This window comes from Nycticebus coucang, chromosome 10 (assembly GCF_027406575.1).
Source record: "Nycticebus coucang isolate mNycCou1 chromosome 10, mNycCou1.pri, whole genome shotgun sequence".
Taxonomy (NCBI): Eukaryota; Metazoa; Chordata; class Mammalia; order Primates; family Lorisidae; genus Nycticebus; species Nycticebus coucang.
Genome location: NC_069789.1, coordinates 114,262,999 through 114,282,021, shown reverse-complemented (window position 1 = coordinate 114,282,021; position 19,023 = coordinate 114,262,999). Strand labels below are relative to the sequence as shown.

General features: G+C 47.2%; 1 protein-coding gene across 3 annotated transcripts; it reads right to left on the bottom strand.

Moving 5' to 3' along the window:
• Positions 1–2,935: 2,935 nt before the first annotated feature.
• On the bottom strand, positions 2,936–7,278 carry LOC128596689 (kallikrein-4-like). Of its 3 annotated transcripts, XM_053606323.1 has the most exons (6): positions 7,217–7,278; positions 6,183–6,254; positions 5,113–5,275; positions 4,459–4,709; positions 4,242–4,378; positions 2,936–3,397 (listed from the first exon to the last, which is right to left on the bottom strand). In XM_053606323.1, exons 1-6 carry the CDS (start codon positions 7,269–7,271, stop codon positions 3,245–3,247), a joined length of 831 nt encoding a protein of 276 aa, XP_053462298.1. In that variant the 5' UTR covers positions 7,272–7,278; the 3' UTR covers positions 2,936–3,244. The 3 variants fall into 3 exon arrangements, with proteins under 3 accessions (XP_053462298.1, XP_053462300.1, XP_053462299.1); XM_053606325.1 differs by lacking the exons at positions 6,183–6,254; positions 7,217–7,278 and adding an exon at positions 5,946–6,134; XM_053606324.1 differs by lacking the exons at positions 6,183–6,254; positions 7,217–7,278 and adding an exon at positions 5,766–5,916.
• Positions 7,279–19,023: the final 11,745 nt, after the last annotated feature.

The window sequence follows — 19,023 nt, the reverse complement described above, 5'->3', positions numbered from 1 at the left end:
CGTTGTTGTTTGGTGGGCCCGGGCTGAATTCGAACCCAGCAACTCTGGTGTATGTGGCTGGCACCTTAGCTGCTTGAGCTACAGGCACTGAGTTTCAAACAAATTCATTTCTTATAAATTTTACAAATTTTAAAATATACTGGCATAAAGTTGTTTATACCTTAAAGTAGTCCCCTTGGCCATCTGGTGACCAAAGGGATATTCAGTAAATAGAACTTTTTTTTTAGAATGAGTTCACAAAGTTAATTGTGTGGCCTCATATTTTTAATACCTTTTTGATGCCTGCAGGATCTGAAGTATAGCCCCCTTTTCACTTTTAATCCTGGTTCTTTATGCCTTCCTTATAGGGGCTCGAACTTGTCAATCTTCTGTAGTGGGTACACCTGTTGTCTCTGCTATCACGTTTTGCTCTCTAATATTTCTTTTGTGCTTTTTTGGAGTTTATCTCGCTGTTAATCCTCCTTACTTCTGGAGATGATTGAATCATTAATTCTCAGCTCTTTCTTAATGATTACACATTTCTTTCCAAGCATTCATTGTGTGTCTTGCATTTGCCCCAGCATTCATTTCAAAATATTTCTAATGTTCATCATATTTCTTGTTTGAGCTGTGGGGATTTTCTGGTTATCGTCTTTTTCATGATTTCTATCTTAATCACACTGTGGTCAGACAACATACCTAATGTATTATAATTTGGAAATTTGTGGAGACTTGCTTCATACCTCCACACCTGAGTAATTTTTGTAAATGCTGTGTGTGTTCTTTTTTAAATTGAGGTAAGGTTTTTATTGAGGTACACACAATGCAGCTTATGGGTTCAAGTGTGCAGTTCAACACCCTTTGGTAAATGCATACAGCCATGTAATTCTCAGTCCCATAAAGTCATAGAAAATTCTAATCACCCCAGAAAGTTCTCTCATGCCCATTCCCAATCTGTTTCCATCCCCAATTCTCCCTTCCCTTCTAGCGACCAGACAAAAGTGATTAGTTTTGCCTGTTCAGGAATTTCATATAAATGGAATCAAGGAGTAAACCATACTTTGTTTCTGCCTTCTTTCTCTCAGCGTCATGATTTTGAGATACATTTTAACTCTTGCCTGTATCAATAGTTCATTTCCTTTTTATTTCTGAGTAGCATTTCAGTCTGTGGTTATGTCATAGTCTGTTTATCCATTCACTCATAGATGGATACTTTGTTTCTAATTTGGCCATTCTAAATAAAGCTACTATAAACATTTGTAGGCAAGTATGGTTTTTGTTTTTTTTGAGATAGTATCTTACTATTGCCCAGTCTGGAGTGCAGTGGCCTTATCATAACTCACTCCAATCCCAAACTCCTGGGCTTGGGTGATCCTCCTGCCTTAGCCTCCTGAGTAACTGGGACTACAGAAGTGCACCAACACACCCGGCTGTTTTTATTTTTTGTATATTTTGTAGAGATTGGGTCTCATTATATTGCTCAGGCTGGTCTCAAACTCCTGGCCTCCAGCCATTCTCCTACCTCGACCTCACCCAAAGTGCTAGGATTATAGGCTTGAGCCCCTGCACCTGGCCTCATTTATTTTATTTTTTTCATGGCTCTTACATAAATACTTAGGAGTGGAATCACTAACCATGGAGTGGATCAATGTTTTCCTTTCTAAGAATCTGCCAAATTGTTTTCTAGAGGGCCTGCACCATTTTAGGCTCCCCCAGTGATGCATGAGAGTTCCAGCAGCTCTACATGTTACTAAGACTTGGTGCTGTCATTCATTTCAATTTGGGCCATTCTGGTAGTTGTGTGTGTTTTGAAAGGATTCTGTACCCTGCAGATACTGAGTGCAATGTTCTGTATATGGCCATTAAGCAAAGTGTGTTATTCATGTTGAGCAAATCACTTATATCCTTAAAAAAATTTTTGTCCTACTACTTTCTTTCTTTTTTTTATTTATTCATTTTTATTTTTTTTTTGAGACAGAGTCCAGTTTCTTTTTTTTTTTAATTTATTTTATTTTTTTTTGTTGCATTTTGGCCAGGCCCAGGTTTGAACCCATGACCTTTGGTATATGGGGCCGGCATCCTACTCACTGAGCCACAGGTGCCACCCCAGTTTTTCTATTTTTAGTAGAGACAGATGGGGGTCTCGCTTTGTTCGGACTGGTCTCCAATTCACGAGCTCAAGCAATCCACCTGCCTCAGCCTCCTAGAGTGCGAGGATTACAGCCGTGAGCCAGTTGGAATTGAACCCGCCATCTCCGGCATATGGGGCTGGCGCCTTACTCTGTTGAGCCACAGGTGCTGCCGTGTCCTACTACTTTCTAAGGGTTACCTTAAAATCCCTTTCTCTGAGTTATAATTTGTAGATTTTACTTTAGTTATTTCACTCCTTATTTACATATTTTGAGACTACCTTAACAGATACATACATGTTGGAATATATTCTTATGAATATTGAATATAAATTCTTAGCAGTGCATTTTTATTAGGATAATTTATCAGTTGAAAGCATAATGGCAATTCTTTGTGTTCTTGGGCCCTCAGTCTCCCCTCTGTGCCTTTTGGTATTTGTATCTCCCAATCACAGTGGGTCTTTCCAGGATCCTTTCCTCTAGTCTTCAGCTACAAGGTCCTGAGGCAGATATGAATTTAAAATTCTCAAATGCAGTTAAGAAGACAAAAATGGGTCAACCACAGCTGAATACTAAACTAAGCCAGAAAATCCCATATAGCCACCATTTTATGACTTGACTTTTCAGACACTGGAAAACATCCACAGCTTGGTTCCTCTCAACCTTCCAGGACATGGCTCTTCTCTCTGAAACCCTGTGGCTCTCCTGGTTGGAGCTCCCATTTCTCAGATGGGGAAACTGAGATGCAAAGAGGGAAAGCTACTTGCATAAATGCCTTAAGTAGGAGGGGAAGCAAGGCAGAAATTTCAGACAGAGCCTGTGGTTCTCTTAGATTTTATTTCTGGATTTAGGAGAAGGGTACAAAAAAAAGATGAAAAACCAACTTTCTCTAACACTGGCGAAGTTGAGCGAACATTGTGCCACCAGGGGGCACTGTATGCAGGAAAATATTCCAGGAGGGACTGGACTCCTGGGATGGAGGGAGGAGGGGCTGGGGCCTACCTACCCTTGGGTCTGAAGGAGGAGGGCTTCTGGTCTGCATTCTGGGTGTGAGGGAGAAGGCCTGGGACCCAGAGTCCTGAATTTCTTCTGCAGGATATATGTGGGGTTCAACTTCACAGGCCCCAGGCCCTTAGCTAACCAGCCTGGATGGTTGTCTCTATCCAGTCAGTGAATTTGCAGAGGTTGGTGTACACGCCTGGCACTCCGACTTGGCCACACTGGGCTTGTCCAAAAGACACAAGGCCATGCAGGGAACCGTTGCAGATCAGGGGCCCCCCAGAGTCACCCTATTATGAAAAAAGAGAGAGAGAGTCAGAATCCGAAACATAGAGAGGTGGATATAGATGTAAGATTGGAGGAGAACCAAATAAGGTGGAAAGACAAGGAGAACAAACCCCAGCAATATGCCCTTTGGAAGTTCCAGTCCAGAGTCGTGACGGGCCTAATCCTGCTCCCCTGTGTCCCTCCCCTGCTTCTCTTGGGCTTGCTGCTCGTCTTTGTTGCTCCTTCTTTGTCTCTCTCTATGGCCTGTTTCCCTGTCTCAGTGTCTCTGTGTGTTTCTACATCACTTTGTAGATTCTGGATTTTTTTAATTTCTCTTTGGGTTTTATCTCTACGAGTCTCTGTTTCTTTCTGGGTATAGAGTTGACCCTTCAACAACATAGGTTTCAACAGTGTAGGTCCACTTGCATGTGGATATTTTTGAGAAATACATTGGAAATTGTTTTTGATATTCCCAACAGTTTGAAAAATGTGCAGGTGAACCACAACCTAGAAATATCCCAAAATTTAGGGAAAAGTTAGCTGTGTCATGAAAGCATGTACCAAATGTGTTATTGGATTGTTTATGTTATCAGTGAAGCTTCTGGTCTAGGCTGTTAGCAGTTAAGTTTCGGGGAGTCAAAAGTTATATGCCCCCACCTTGTTCAAGGGTCAACTATATTTTTATGTGTGTTTCTATCTCCCCATGTCTGTATTTCTGTTCACTTCTTCCTTAACTTCCCTTTAATTCCGTGTCTATTTACCTGTTTCTCTCTCTTTCTCTCTTTGCCACTATCCCTTGCGTGTCTCTGTCCCCCCCCTTTCCAGCTCTCCTCGGGCCACCTGCGCCTTCCCCTCCCTGTGGCTCACGTTGCAGGCATCCCTTTGGTCCTGCCCCCCGCCGGCGCAGAGCATGCTGGGGTGGTACACTGGGTCATAGAGCTCTCTGCACTGGTCCTCGGACACCACCGACACATTCACGCACTGGAGCACTGTGGGCAGTCGACCTGGGATACAGAGCTCCGGGTTACCCCCTCGGCCAGACAGAGGACGCCTCATAGAGGGGAGACTCTGCTTAGGCGCTCACCGTTCACCAGCAGACCCCAGCCAGAAACCAGGCACGAATCCCCAGCGGTCGGGCACAGCGAGGAGACGCTGATGTCCCGGATGGTGTCAGACGGGGTCACTAATTCGTTCAACCGGATGAGCATGAGGTCGTTGGCGAGAAGGGGTTTGTTGTACTCTGGGTGTCGTATGGAGAGGGTGGCCTCCAGCATCCGGCTGCCTGGCTCCTGGCTGGCCTCGAGGTTGTGCAGGCCCAGCCCGATGGTGTAGGAGCTGAGGACCACGGAGGGTGGGTAGGTTTTGTGGCAAGTACGTTGTTATCTCCGTTTTCATCCTCCACTACTACGGGGATGGCCCCGGTCCCTACCCTGACACCGTCCTCCTCGCTAACTTAACCATGATCCCAAATCTTCAAAACAATCCAGGGACAAGAACTTGCCTCAGCTCGCTAGGGACTCAGCAACTGAGCTGGGCTTTCCACTCAGTGCAATCCCCACCTCCCTTTCCCTCCCTCTGGACGCCCCCAACCAGGCTCAGCTCCTTCCTGTGCCCAGAGCCTTCACACCTGCACACCCTCAGGGGAGCCTCACACTAGGCCCGCCCCTCAGGTAGGGTTACACCCAGGTCCCGCTCCCAGGCCCAGATCCTGCCCTGCCCTCTCCGCCCCCTCACTCACTCCTGGAAACAGTGTGCGGCTGACAGCACCCACTGAGGATGCACCAGGACGCCCGCGCAGAAAAGTTCGTTTTCCATGAACAGTGCCGCCTGCCAGGGCTGTGAGTGCGGGCTGCAGTCCTCGCCATTTACGATCTGGCTGCTGGTGTCCGAGGCGCGCGATCCTGGGGGCGGAGTCAGGGCTTCTGGAGGCGGGGTCACGTCCGGGGGCGGGCATAGGGCTTCTGGGGGCGGGGTCACGTCCGGGGGCGGGCATAGGGCTTCTGGGGGAGGGGTCACTATGCAGGGGCGTGGAGAGGGCAATCGGGGCCAGGAGATCTGGACTTCCTTTGGGAAGTCAGGGCTCACTGTGGTTAGGGCTCAGGGGGCGGAGTTATGGGAGGGAGCGATATTAGAGGACCCCAGGCAGGGTCGCTTGGGTCAGGAGGTGCAGTTCAGCTTTGAGTGACAGACCCATCTTTGGGACTCATACCACACACAAGCAGCATGCCAGGCACAGTCCCCACCGCAAGTGAACCCCTCACACAGGCGGAAGGAAGGAAAGGCAGACACAGCCAGAGGCTCAGGAAGGAGGTCCCGAACGTCTTCCCCCCGCCCAGGGTGGTCCGCAATCACGCCCAGCCACTAGTCCTTTTCACAGAAACGCCACCATACATAGTCCTAGGACGTGGGCCGCCGGGAGTCCGAGGACTGAAGACTCAGGAAGTAGGGACAGACTCCCAGCAAGCCGCGGCTCCCTCGGAAGCACGACCTCGCGTGTTGTCCCTCGGTTTACCCTGCCTCCTCTGCATCACCACCCTTTGGTCCCTCCCCAGGGTATTCAGAGGCACAAACCTCAGGGCCGTTCACCCAATCACACACTGACCCTCAGAAGTACGACCACACACCCCCTCACGCTGTCACACATGAATTCACCGTGATTGGAGGAATTACACGTGTACAGCCACAGGGGAGTGGTCACATGCTACTGTCTCACAGCCACTTTAAAGTCACAAGGAAGACACTGAGTCATGCCTGAACATTAACAAATACTGTGCCCTCAAGCACAGTCATGCATGCATACTCAGATACCTGTGACACCAAGGATGAAGTACCCCAGGAACAAGCCCCAAGGTTTTCCCACTGTGGCCACCATGTCAGCACCTAAAGATGAGAACTGGGACTCAGGCAAATCTGAGGGTCTTCAACCCAAGTCTCCCCATCTCTCTCTCTCTGTCCCCTTCCTCACCCCCTGGGATGTTATTGGGCTGGCAAGACCATGTAAACACCCCCTTCCACCCCAGATCCAGAACCTACAGACAGATTTAGAGACTGAGAGAGAAAAAGAGAGAGAGAGAACTAGGAAGAAAGGAAGGTATAAAGTGCCTAGCCTTCCAGCCATCTATGAACAGGCACAGCTGGAAGGGGGAGAGGGCAGGGAGAGATTTGGAGTTCAGGCAGACCGAACACTTAGCAGATATACTCAGAGACAGGCTGAGAGCTAGAGACATGGAGAGACAGAGAGAGAGGAGGGAGAGAGAGACACACTCAGGTTTGTATGTAGAGAGAGAATGGGAGAACATTCCTAACTAGTGTAACATCTCACTGTCATAGCTAGGGACAGTGAGAGAGCTGTTTTGAGAGATGAAGAACAGAAAAGGTCCAAGGGCTGAGAATCACAGTGACATAGAGCTATAGGGAGAGCCAGGTCACAAAGACTGCAGGCTTTTAGGTGGTGACCACAGGGCCTCTTACCTGGCCACGTCTGGGCTACTGGATTCTGCTGCTAAGTGGAGCTCCTGCCTACTGCCTCCTACAGGGCCCCCCACAGGGCTTATAAGCAGTATAATCAGCCTGGGCTGCCCTGCCCCCCAGGGACACATTCCATCGCTCAGGTGCTGCCAGCTCAACTCTCTCAGGCTGTCTCTGGGTATCCCTAGGAGGCTGGAGCAGGGACTGAGATGGGGGAGACCCTGGAGCCTGGACTGCCCTACCACGTTTTTCTTGGTTCTCTCCCTCTCATTGAATACCCCCTCCCTCCCTCATCTCCCCTCCTCCATCTCTCTCTTTCTGTGCTTCCCCAGCAATTTTTCCAGGGTTTCAGTCCAGCCCACGTCCTGTACTACCTTTAGGACTTGGGCAGAGGACCACAGCCCGGTTAGCCTCCATCTTCCTATGCATAAATGCAGGGTAACCATTCTCATTCCCAAAGTAAATTAAAAGAGAGAACGAGCAGAAAGCGGCTCCGCTAGGGGGCTCAGGCGCTGCAGGCTCTGGGTGAGAGTGAGCATGAGGCGCCTTCGGGAGCAACCACGCACTCACCGCGCCCCAGGGTGGCTGCAGGAGCTGGGGCAGCAGAACTAAAATGCAATGTCCCTGTGCTCCTGGGGCTTGCGTCCCAGCGGAGGGCACGGACAGTGAAGGATAAAGAACGGTACCAGCCAATAAGGTGGTGGTCGGGAAGTCTCAGAGGAGGGGACATTGAGCTGAGAGCCAAATGATGAGCCGTCTGGTAGGGGAGCGTTGCAGGGGCTTGGTGGAGGGTGGGGGACAGTGAGGCTTGATGGAGCGGGACAGGGCTTGGAGGCTCCCGCGCCCAGAGCAGAGCTGGCGGGGATAAGGACAGACCCGTGCTGGGGTTTAACTCCCGGGATTAAGAATTTTGGGTTTTATTTAGGCAGGATGGATTTTATTTTATTTATTTTGAGATAGAGCCTCAAGCTGTCACCCTGGGTAGAGTGCCATGGCATCACAGCTCCCAGCAACCTCCAACTCCTGGGCCCAAGCAATTCTCTTGCCTCAGCCTCCCAAGTAGCTGGGACCATAGGTGCCCGCCACAACTCCCGGCTGTTTTTTGGTTGTAGTTATCATTGTTGTTTGGCGGGCCGGGCTGGATTCGAACCCGCCAGCTCTGATGTATGTGGCTGGTGCCTTAACCACTGAGCTACAGGCACCCAGCCCAGGTGGGATGGATTTTAACCAGGAGGAAGGGACTGGCCTCACCTTCTCTACTTTTAAAGCACTCCAGCCTGGAGAACGATGGGCGGGTGAAGTGGCAGCAGCACGGTGGTGGGAGGCTGCAACAGCCGGGGCCAGAGACGATGAGGTGGGGCGCAGAGAGGAGGACGTGGGGTCTTCGTGCGGGCGGACTGGCTTGTCTGAGCACCCGTGCTGCCAAGGGCGGCGCCCTTTGGGGAGACGGGAGCAGAGGTGTGTGTGTGGGGGTGGAGCAGGGGATGAGGTCAGGACTGAAGGTGGGGGTGTGGGAGCGCAGAGGGCAAAGGTCAGGGCAGGTGAGAGACAGTGGGGAGTCCTGGGGGAGAGCTGGGGTTTAGAGCCGGGCGATGAGGTCATCTAAGGAGAGGGTGTAGACCGCAGAGCCGGCGCGGGTGAGGGGCGGACCGCAGATGACGAGGAGGAAGCATGAATGTCTCTGAATGTCTCGGTGTCTCCCGGTCTCTCTCCTGTCTCTGTGTCTCCTTGGCTATCTCTGTGACTCTCTGCCTGTGTTTCTCTCCCTCTGCCTATCGCTCCTTTATCTCTGCTTTCTGTCTTCTTTCTTCTCTCTCTTTCCGTCTGTTTTCCTCTCTGTATGGGGTTCTGTCTTCATATCTGTCACGTTTTTGTGTCCTTGTGTCTCTTTCTCTCCGATTTCTCACTGTCTAGCCTTCTAGCTTTGTCTCAACTTGTCTATCTGTCTGTATGCAGCTCCCAGGGGCACACGGTGATGGGAGGAGCAGCTGTGACCACCAGGATAGGGTGGGGCATTGGCTGTGTGGTTGGGAGGGCTCAGGTCTCATGGCAGCCAGACCTGACTAAGGTTGGGGCAGTGAGAGACCGTGAGTAGCCACAGTACTGGGGAACAAGGTTGGGGGCTGAGGAGGGAAGGGTAGCAGGTGGCCTATCCCTGTTCTGTGGCCCTGCCCCTGGCCTGTCCCATCTTAAGTCAGGCAGAGGTGACCCAGAATTATCAGGGGCGTGTAAGCCCAAGACACAGTTGGGGGAATCATGCTGTGGGATGCTTTCTGGTCTGGCAGGTGGGGACAGGTCCCAGGGGTCAGAAGCCAGGCTGGTGGAACGGGCGGGGAGAGACAATGAGACAGAGAGACGGACAAAAAGACTTGGACCCAAGGACAGAGAAATGAAGTCACAGAAGGACACAGAGACACAGAGAGGAACAGAAACACATGGAGAGGTAAAGGGAGAAACATAGAAAGAGGCAGAGACGCATAGAAGCATAAAAACGGAGAGGTGAGAGGAGGAGCCAGAGAACACTGAAAGGCAAGGAGAAGAGGCAGAGGCCGAGAGAAAGTCTCAGAGAGGCAGAGACAAGGGGCAGAGAGATAGAGACAGGGAGATGGAGACAGACAGACAAAAGGCAAAGAGATATACAGAAGACATAGGGAGACAGAGACACAGAGAGAGAGACACACAGGCACAGAGATAAAATGATAAGGAGAGATTACTGAGAATTCTGGAAGTCATTTAAAAAAGAGAAAAGAAAGACATAGCTTTACCTTTCCCCCACTTGACCCGTCCAACCTCCCCAGGCTCCTTCCTTCAATGAGGAGGACCCTATTCACCCAAGAGCTGGGGCTCAAACCCCAGGGTGTCCCTGAGATTCTTCTCTCAGTCACTGCAGCCCCTTAAAGGCAGACCCATGGTAAGTTCCTGACCTGATTATAATTAATTTAACTTATTTTAAATATTAATTAAATAATAGCAATCTATTATTATTGCTGTTACTTCCCTCCTCCCCATTGGTCTTCATCTTTTCCTCTTTCTGTCTCTGTATCTCTTTTTTTCTGCTCCCCCCCCCCGCCCCATCCATCCATTCAACACATCAGCGGTGAGTAGTTCTCATAGGCCCTGCTGCCATGGGGATCCCACACTAGTGAGGGAAGCAGGTGGTAGAAAAACAAGCACGCGAACAACACGTCATGTATATCTTGGGCCAAGGGTACTAAAGAAGTATGTAGGATGCTATGAGACAAAAACAAACAAGCAAAAAACGGGAAGTGAATGCTCTGAATTAAGAAGTGACATTTGAGCTGAGACAAAACGATGAGTAAAGGGAAAAGTGTGAGAGGTGCATGGAACAGACCACGGGATGGCCTAGAGGGGAAGGGAGGCAGGGCTGGGTAGAGTTGGAGCTGTTCCCAGGAGCTATCTATTGGTAGAAGCAGGGAGCCCAGTGTGAGGGCATAGGGAATGAGGAGCTGGCAGGGCCTGGGGAGGACTGGCTGGGTCTGAGTTAGGTTGGGAGGCTGGGCTGAGTAAAAAAATAAAATTTAAAAAAAGTCATAAATTTCCTGGACACAGTGGAACAGAGGCCATCGGCTTACAAATGGTATCTGCTCTGAGGCCCAAGGGAGTCCTGGTCTCTATCTGCTGGAACCTCCTAGAGTGGCCTTTAGGAACCAACCCCTGAGTTCTACCAGGTGATGTCAGGGACTGCTGGTAGGCTGGATTTGAACAAACCTCAAGGGTGGAAGGGAGGCACTGCCCCTTTTTATTCAATAACGTAAAGGTGAATTGGGGCAGATCCTATTATACAAACAGAAGTGCTTACCTTCCTTAGTATGGATGATGGGATATTCAGTAGGAAACACCCACAACCTGGCGTGAGTGGCTCCCTTTCCTGCTCTATGCCAGGAGAGAAAGGCCAGACTGAGTGGTGCAACTGTGGGATCCCCTTCAGAAGTGGGGGTGGGTGGGTGGAGAGAGGGACTTTGGGAGGGAGAGAGTTGGAGCTCACTCCAGGATGAGGGATGTGGGAGGCACAGGGAACACAGCCTGATCACGTGCAAGATGGGAGGATAGCTGGGAGTGGGGAGGAACACTGTGGGGGGGGGCGGGGAGGAGGAGGGACAGCTCCCAGACCTGCTGCAGCAACAGTTGGGGGAATCTCAACAAATGTTAAAGGAGCCTTGTAGACCAATGGCCTGAGTATCCCTCATCTAAGCTGAGTAGTTAGTGATCACCCCGTGAAGATTTTGGATGCACAGGGAACCCAAAGCAGCTGTGACATGTCCTGCCAGGTGGGTTGGGGAAGGCAGTGGGCTTGGAGAAGATTAAAATCAATTCAGATCTGTGCCAGCCAGTATAGCAATTGTCATCCACTATAGTGGCAAGAGTGGTTGATACACTGGCTTTTAAATTTTAATGAGTTGTAATTAATTTAAATGTGAACACTGGCAAGGAAAAGGTGTTTTTTAATTTTAATCCCTTTGATCAATATGGCTTTTTCCAAATTGGCTAATGGATCAAAATGAAACCTGTCAATGTAAATTCAGTTATTGAACTTGTTTTTGCTAGAAATGTTATTAATGTAATAAATGTCAATGTGGGAGATAATAAAAAATGTGAACACTGACACCTGATTCAATTACTGGGAAAGTTTAAAGTACATTTGGAACAACCTGATTGCATGAATCTACACTTGCAGATCTACACAACTGTGAGTTGCGTAGACTCTTAAATGCAGATCAAATATTTCTGATGAAAATTTAGCATCTGAATTGAGATGTGCCATAGACAAAAAATGTACACTAGATTTTGAAGATGTGCTATGAAAAGAAGACTGAAAACTCTTATTATTGATATTTTTATATTAGTTACATGTTGAAATGATAACCTCTTGAATATGTTGGGTTAAATAAAATGTTATTAAAATTAATTACACTTGTTTCTTTTTTCCTTTCTAAATGTGGCTATGGGAAAATCTTAAATTACATACATGGCTCACGTTATATTTTTATGGACAGCACTGATTTGGAGGAATAAGAAATCAAAGGTTAACAAAATGAAATAGCTTAGGTGTTGTTAAGCAGTCTTAAGCGAAAACCACCAGAAGCAGATAAAACTTCCAGAGCCAGTGAGGGGTTTTATGTTTGTTTGCTTTTTTGGGGGTGGGGAGCAGAGTCTCACTTACTTTGTCGCCCTCAGTAGAGTGCGTGGCATCACAGCTCACAGCAACCTCAAACTCTTGGGCTTACACAATTCTCTTGCTTCAGCCTGGAACTACAGGCGCCCACCACAATGCCTGGCTTTTTTTTTTTTTTTGTTGTTGTTGTTGTTGTTGCAGTTGTCATTGTCATTTAGTAGGTTCAGGCTGGGTTTGAACCCGCCAGCCCCAGTGTATATGGCCGGCGCCCTAACCACTGAGCTATGGCACCAAGCCTGTTTGTTTGCTTTTTATTTTGGCTCCCCCAGAAGCTCCCCCAGCTCTAAAAACAGCTCCATCAATAGCAGATCCTTGTTTGGACTGATCTTCTATAGCCCTTAACTGATGGAGAGATCTCTTTACATGTAAATCTGATCCCAAAGACTTCTGATTACACTCACAGCAGAAGGTTAAGGCCTCACCCTGGCCACAAAGCCCTGTTTCATCCCTCCCCCTTGGTTCCCTCTGTCCAACCACACCGGCCTCCTTGTGGCTCTTTATATTTGTGAAGCATGTTCCCCGCTCCAGGGCCTTTGGCACTTGCTGCTGCATCTACCCAGGATGCTCTTTGCCTAAATATCTACCTCACTGACCCCTTATTCATGTTCATGCTCAATGTTCCCTCCTCAAAGGGGCCTTGCTCAACCCCCCTGTCTAGAGTGGTTCTCTTTACCCCGTTTTATTATCATCAAGTATACATAGCTGTATTCTGTTGTCCCTGTAATAATTACCACAAATTTAGTGGCTTAAAACAACAGAGATGCATTCTTGCACAAGTCAGTCTTGCTTGGCTAAACTCAAAGTGTCTGTAGGATCAGTTCCTTCTGGAAGCTTCAGAGGAGGCTCTGTTTCCTTGCCTTCTCCAGCTTCTGGATGTCACCTATATTCCTTGGCTTGTGGACCTTTTCTTATCTTCAAAACCAGCAATCACATCATACTGACCTCTGCTTCCCATAGTCACATGTCCTTCCCTGACTGACCCTCCTGCCCTCCCCCTCTTATAAGGGCCTTTGTGATTACCTGGTGTCTCCCTGGGATAATCCAGGATCATCTCCCCATCTCAAGATTCTTAATCACATTTGCAAAGTTCTTTTTGCCATGTGACGTCACATATCCACAGATCGGGGGATTAGGATGTTGTCATCTTTGGGGCGGGGGCACTGTTCTGAGTACTGAAAATTCATGACATCGTCAGTGAGTCACCTGTTTAATATGTCTGCCTCCTCTGCTGAACCATAACCTCTGTGAGGACAAAATATCCCCGTTAAGGTCACCATTATATCCCCAGTGCTAAGAACAATGCCTGGCACATACTAGCTCTTGATAAATATTCACTGAATGAACCAATGTCCCCAAGGATGAAAAACTAAGTGCCCTTATGAACATCTTATATGCAGTCACACAAACAATGTTGAAACTGTTGTTGCATTTTACACCGATTTAAGAGACAGACTTGAACTCATGTAGTTCAAATCTCTGTCATTGACTAGCTGGGTGATTCTGAGCAAATTACCATGTGTCTCTGTACTTCAGTTTCCCATATGTGAAATGGAGGTAATTGTGGTACTTGACTTATAAAACATTGGGGGGAATTGAATGAGTTAATACATATAAAGCAGATGGAACTGTGTTTGGCACATAGGAAGCACTTCATAAATGTTAACTTCTACTGTTATTATTCATATTATTCTGCCAGTATCCGAAATGGCATTTGGCAAAATGTGCTGCAGACCCGAGCAAAGGGGAGTCATGTGTAGTTCCATATAGTTTAAAAACCCAGAAATACCTTGGAGGATTCCTATTGTCTTCACCTTGAGTTTACCTTGAACTAAATGCAAGGAGTAAGAAAATAGACCCTATTTCAAAAGGATGGATGATGAGGATGCATTCACTTCATCCTCCAAGCTTAAAAAATTCAGCTGCCAATTTGCTGATCAAAAACCAAGTGCCCTTTTCCAAGATGAAAGCCATGATTTGTATTTTCTCTCTGAAAGAGGAGAGCCTTATCATTTCTGGCTTCATGAAAGGAACATGTTTTCTAGTTACCAAGTAAAATTAACTGCAATTCTCTTGGATCTCTACCAGGCCATACATTTGGCTTTTTGTTGTTTGTTTGCTTGCTTTAATTGGTTACCGGTGTTAAAAGGCCAGGAGATTTTAAGTTTCTCCTGTAGAGGCCACAGGCATCAGTCGAGGTCATGCCTGCCTTCCCACGTGGAGTGGCGGTAATCCATCATCAGCAGGCTCTGAGTGGCTGTCCTGGGGGCATCCTGCGGTTTCCCCTGCTCCCCACACACTCTGCTTCCCGGTTTACATTTCCAGCCTGGCCTCAGGAGGTGACCAAGTCTGTGACCCCAGTGGAGGAAAAAAAAAAAAAAGTGGAGACAAGGAAACAGCCGTGACTATAAAGACATCAGAGGGAAAGAAAGTCACAGATGACAACACCATAACAAAAATAGTCACATCATCCTCCCGGTCATCATCATTATAGTCCTGGCTGAGCATCTTGTGCCAGGTGCTATTCTGGGCTCTTCACAAATGTTAACTCATCTAATCTCCTCAATATGCTATGAGGTAGGAACTATTATCCCTCCCACTTTATAGATTTGAAGAAAGAGACACTAGGAGGCTAAGGGGTGTTTGCAGACTTCTGAGAAATCTGAGAGGTGAGCGAGCCGGGATCAGAACGGCCGCATTCTGAGCAGGTGCGCCTACCTCTACGCCACACCGCCCCCTTGTGGAGCCATACATCCACGCGACGTGTTTCCCACTGCCAGCGCCCACAAATGCTACCAGCTCCAATTATAGCTGCCCCTATAATGATTTAGTAAGTTGGAGGCGTCGCCATCAGCGTCTCTATTCATTCTGGATCATGGTGACCCTGAGTATCTTGCAGAGCCGTCTCCCCCTTCCTCTGGGCACTCATATACACAAATAGAGAGAATGCAGATGATAATAATAATTAACTGCTGATGCATTGAGCGATTACAGTCATTTCTAACTTGAGTTGTGTTTAATCTTGCCAGGTAAAATCATGAACCTGTATTTTTAAAATATATGATTAATTTGGATAATTTCCTTGTTTTAAAAGAAAATTGTTTTTTTCTCGGTGAATCCTTGCTGGCTGGATTTGTTGGGTTGGTGGGAGGAAGAAAGTGAAAGAGGGCGAACCCTTCTTTGCTTCTGTTCCCTCCAGGGGGAGAATGTTAACACCAATTGCTAACTCAAGCTGCGTATGCTCTATGCAACTTTTTTTTTTTTTTGAGATAGAGTCTCACTATGTCACCCCCGGTAGAGTACTGTGGTGTCACAGCTCACAGCAACCTGAAACTCTTGGGCTTAAGTGATGCTCTTGCCTCAACCTCCCAAGTAGCTGGGACTACAGGCACCCGCCACAATGCCCAGCTGTTTTTTGTTGCAGTTGTCATTGTTGTTTAGCTGGCCCCAGCTGGGTTTGAACCTGCCAGTCTCAGTGTATGTGGCTGACGCTGTAACCACTGTGCTACTGGCGCTGAGCCTATACAACTGTTTTATAGGCCTTACATGAATTGACTTGTTTATATTTCCATCTACTCTAGGAGGTTGCTACTGTTTCTATCTCCACTATAAACAAAGAGAAACCCAGACAAAGGGAGATCAAAAATCATTGTCCAAGGTCACACAGTGAGGGACAGCTGAGTTTGAACCCAGGGACTCTGGCACAAGAGTGTGTGTGTACCATCATTTCTATTTAATTTTTTGAATACAAATATTTTCACGTAGTACAAAAATAAAGTACGTTTCTTAAGAAGGTGCAGAGCGATGAACTTCCATTCTGTCTTTGTTCCCCACCTGTCCTGTCTTCATCCCTCTTCAAACCATAAACATAGAATTAAGTTTCTTGGCTCATCTTCCAGGGTTTCATGTACATAAACCAGCCAACACAAACACACATTTTTTTAAAATTTTTTTTTTCTTGCCTTAGCCACCCAGCTGGGTTCCTCATCAAGTAAGGCGTCTCCTGGTGCTTAGAACAACTGATGAATTCTTTCTCCTGTTATAAGCATGGAAGACCTGAAATGCCTGGTTATTTTCAAGGTTTGTGAAACACTGCTTAGATAATTACATAAGTAGTAAGACAATGGATGGTGTGAAAATTACAGATGATTCATAATTATATCTATGTCTGTAAAGCTTTCTGCTGGGGAGTCTTGCAGCCAGAAAGAACTCACTGGGAGGGGTTTTCTTTTTTTCCCTGAAGGAAGCTTATTGCTTATTTTGTGATTTTAGAGCTGAGCAGAAAATGGACACTGAAAAAACAGCAAATAAGATCGAATGGAGGCTGGGTGCAGTGGGTCATCCCTGTAATGCCAGCACTTTGGGAGGCCAGAGCAGGAGGGTGGGTTTAGACCAGGAGTTTGACACCAGTCTAAGCAACATAGTGAGATCCTGTCTCTAACAAAAAAAAAAAAATTAGCTACAAGAAAAATTAGGTGCATGTGTTAGTTCAGGCCTCTAGTTCCAGCTACTCTGAGGTGGGAGGATCTCTGAGCCCAAGAAGATTACAGTGAGCTATAATGACACCACTGCACTCCAACCCAGGCAACCAAATGAGATTTTGTCACACACACACACACTAAATGGAAAATGCATCCAAAGAAATCTAGAGTGGTGATATGTTTACCGAGCACTTCCAATTGCCACTTTTTTTTTTTTGAGACAGAGTCTCACTCTGTGCCCTGGGTAGAGTGCTGTGGTGTCATAGCTCACAGCAACCTCAAACTCCTGGTCTCAAGCAACCCGTTGCCTCACCCTACTGAGTAGCTGGAACTATAGGCAACTGCTGTTATGCCAGCTAGTTTTTTTTATTTTTAGTAGAGAGAGAGTCTAGCTCTTGCTCAGGCTGGTCTTGAACTCCTGAGCTCAACCAATCCTCCCACCTTGGCCTCCCAGAGTGCTATGATTACAGGCACAAGCCACTGCATCTGGCCTGCCAGACACATTTTTATCATAAAATTTTATTTTGAAATAGTTCAAAACTTGCAAGAAGTTGCAAAATGGTACAGAGAGGTCCCATGTACACTTCTCTTAGTTTCTTCCAATGATAATATTTTTCATAATATAAATAGTGATGCATTAAGCTACAGTTTCCCATTTTCCCTAAGTATGGTGACTTTAGGGACTACTTTTGGGACACCCTATAATATGCCAGCCAATGTGGTATATGATAAACTCAATTCTTCTGTCCTTGGTCAAAATTTAAAGTAAAAATAATAAGTATGTCTGACATAGATATTGAATTGCTCTGCAACTGGTAGAACTTGACCCATTGACCTATGAACTCATTTGATTAATTTGGCCAATAGTCATGGCCAGGAAAATTTCTTTAGTAGGATTTTTCATCTTTGCAATTCTTTTTTGACATGTGAAACATAAAGTGTGATTATAGAGGATTTTCTTTTTTAAAGAAATAAAACAAATTCTTTATTTTTCAAGTTCTCCAAGGGCTTTCCCAGCTCAGGCAGCATCTGAGGCAGGCAGCAGAGGAGTGACTCCTGATCAGACTGGAGCTACAGACTGAATGTTTATATCCCTCTGTCTCCAGAATTCCCATGTGGAAAGCTAATCCCTATGGGGATGGTATTAGGAGATGAGACCTTTGGGAGGTGATTAGGTCACGAGGGTGAAGCCCTCATAGTGTGATCAGTGCCCTTATAAAAGAAGCCCCTCTCTCCTCTTTTCCACTATGTGAGGACCCAGCAAGAAGATGCTCTCTGTGAACCAGAAAGTGCCCTTCATCAGACATTAAATCTGCAGGCCCTTGATCTTGGACTTCTCAGCCTCTAGAACTGTAAGAAACAAACTTCTATTGTTTATAAATGACCCAGATTCTGGTGTTTTGTTAAAGCAGCCCTAGCAAACTAAGACAGCTGGGGACGTGAGATGCTAACAGGGGTCAGACCATGCCAGCCCCTGAAGGCTGTAGTGACAAGTTTGGCTTTATTCCCAAAGTAGTGGAAAGCCATCAATGGCTTAGAAGCACAAAAGGGACTTCACCCATCCCCTCCCCTAGTCCACATGAGGTAGAAGTCCAAGACACCCCACACCCTGACACATAAATCACTTCAGAATCCTATAGTCACCCAGAGGATCACCCTTTTAGATTTCCATATGATGTGTTCCCAGGTGGCCCCAAATGCAGAAGACTTAGGGAAGGTGGTGGGCAGGGGAGGGTGTTTGCCTAAAGGGTAGACTTTGAAGTAAGGCCTTTATCCCTGCCCCCCTAAGTATTATGGCTCTCAACAGCCCTTCCAATTCTGCCTCTGCTCTTCACATGGCTTCAGCCACAGTGCTGCTGCTTCTGTCTTCTCCTCCTCCATCCTGCCCTCTGGGAGAGTCTCCCAGAGACCCTCAGCATTTCTCCCTCTTCAGTGGAGTGGTCCAGCCCTTCCCATACCCACCACCAGACTCTACTGGAAAGCCCTGCTGAGCCTCACAACCTTGCTGCTGATGTGTAGGGCAGGAGGAACCTGCTTCCCTGGGAGTGGTCTCACTTTCCTCTCTTTTCTGTGTAGAGAACAGCTCAGAGGCACAGTGGGCCAGGAGCGTGGAGTGACCACTGTAGGGACAAGAGTACAGGCCGTGTCTCAATCCAGTGTAAATGCATTTGCTGTCCCTCTGTCCCTGGAGTTCTCTTCCCTCTGTTTCCTGCAAGACTCCCTCCCTTGGTGTTTCCAGTCTGTGATCAATTTACCTCCCTACCTGGTCTCTCCTGACTGGTTGATGGGAAATCAAATCTCTTCCAGGTTCTCATTGTCCACTTACCCTGCTTTATTCACCTTCATAGCATTTAATGCTTCTGTAGAATGATTACATATTTATATATGTCTGTTGTCTTTCTCCTCCACTAGAAAGAGAAAGCTTCATGAAAACAGAGAATTTCTCTGAATTGTTCAATGCCAGGGTTAGGGAACCTAGAACAGTGCCTGGCACATAGCAGGTGCTAGA

What these genes read in the sequence shown, in the direction of transcription:
- LOC128596689 (XM_053606323.1), bottom strand. Translation starts at nt 7,271, where the DNA reads ATGCATAGGAAGATGGAGGCTAACCGGGCTGTGGTCCTCTGCCCAAGT. An exon ending in CTGGGGTCTGCTGGTGAACG is followed by an intron (nt 4,379 to 4,458) that starts GTGAGCGCCTAA and finishes TCTGTATCCCAG; the next exon opens with GTCGACTGCCCACAGTGCTC. An exon ending in ACCAAAGGGATGCCTGCAAC is followed by an intron (nt 3,398 to 4,241) that starts GTGAGCCACAGG and finishes TTTTCATAATAG; the next exon opens with GGTGACTCTGGGGGGCCCCT.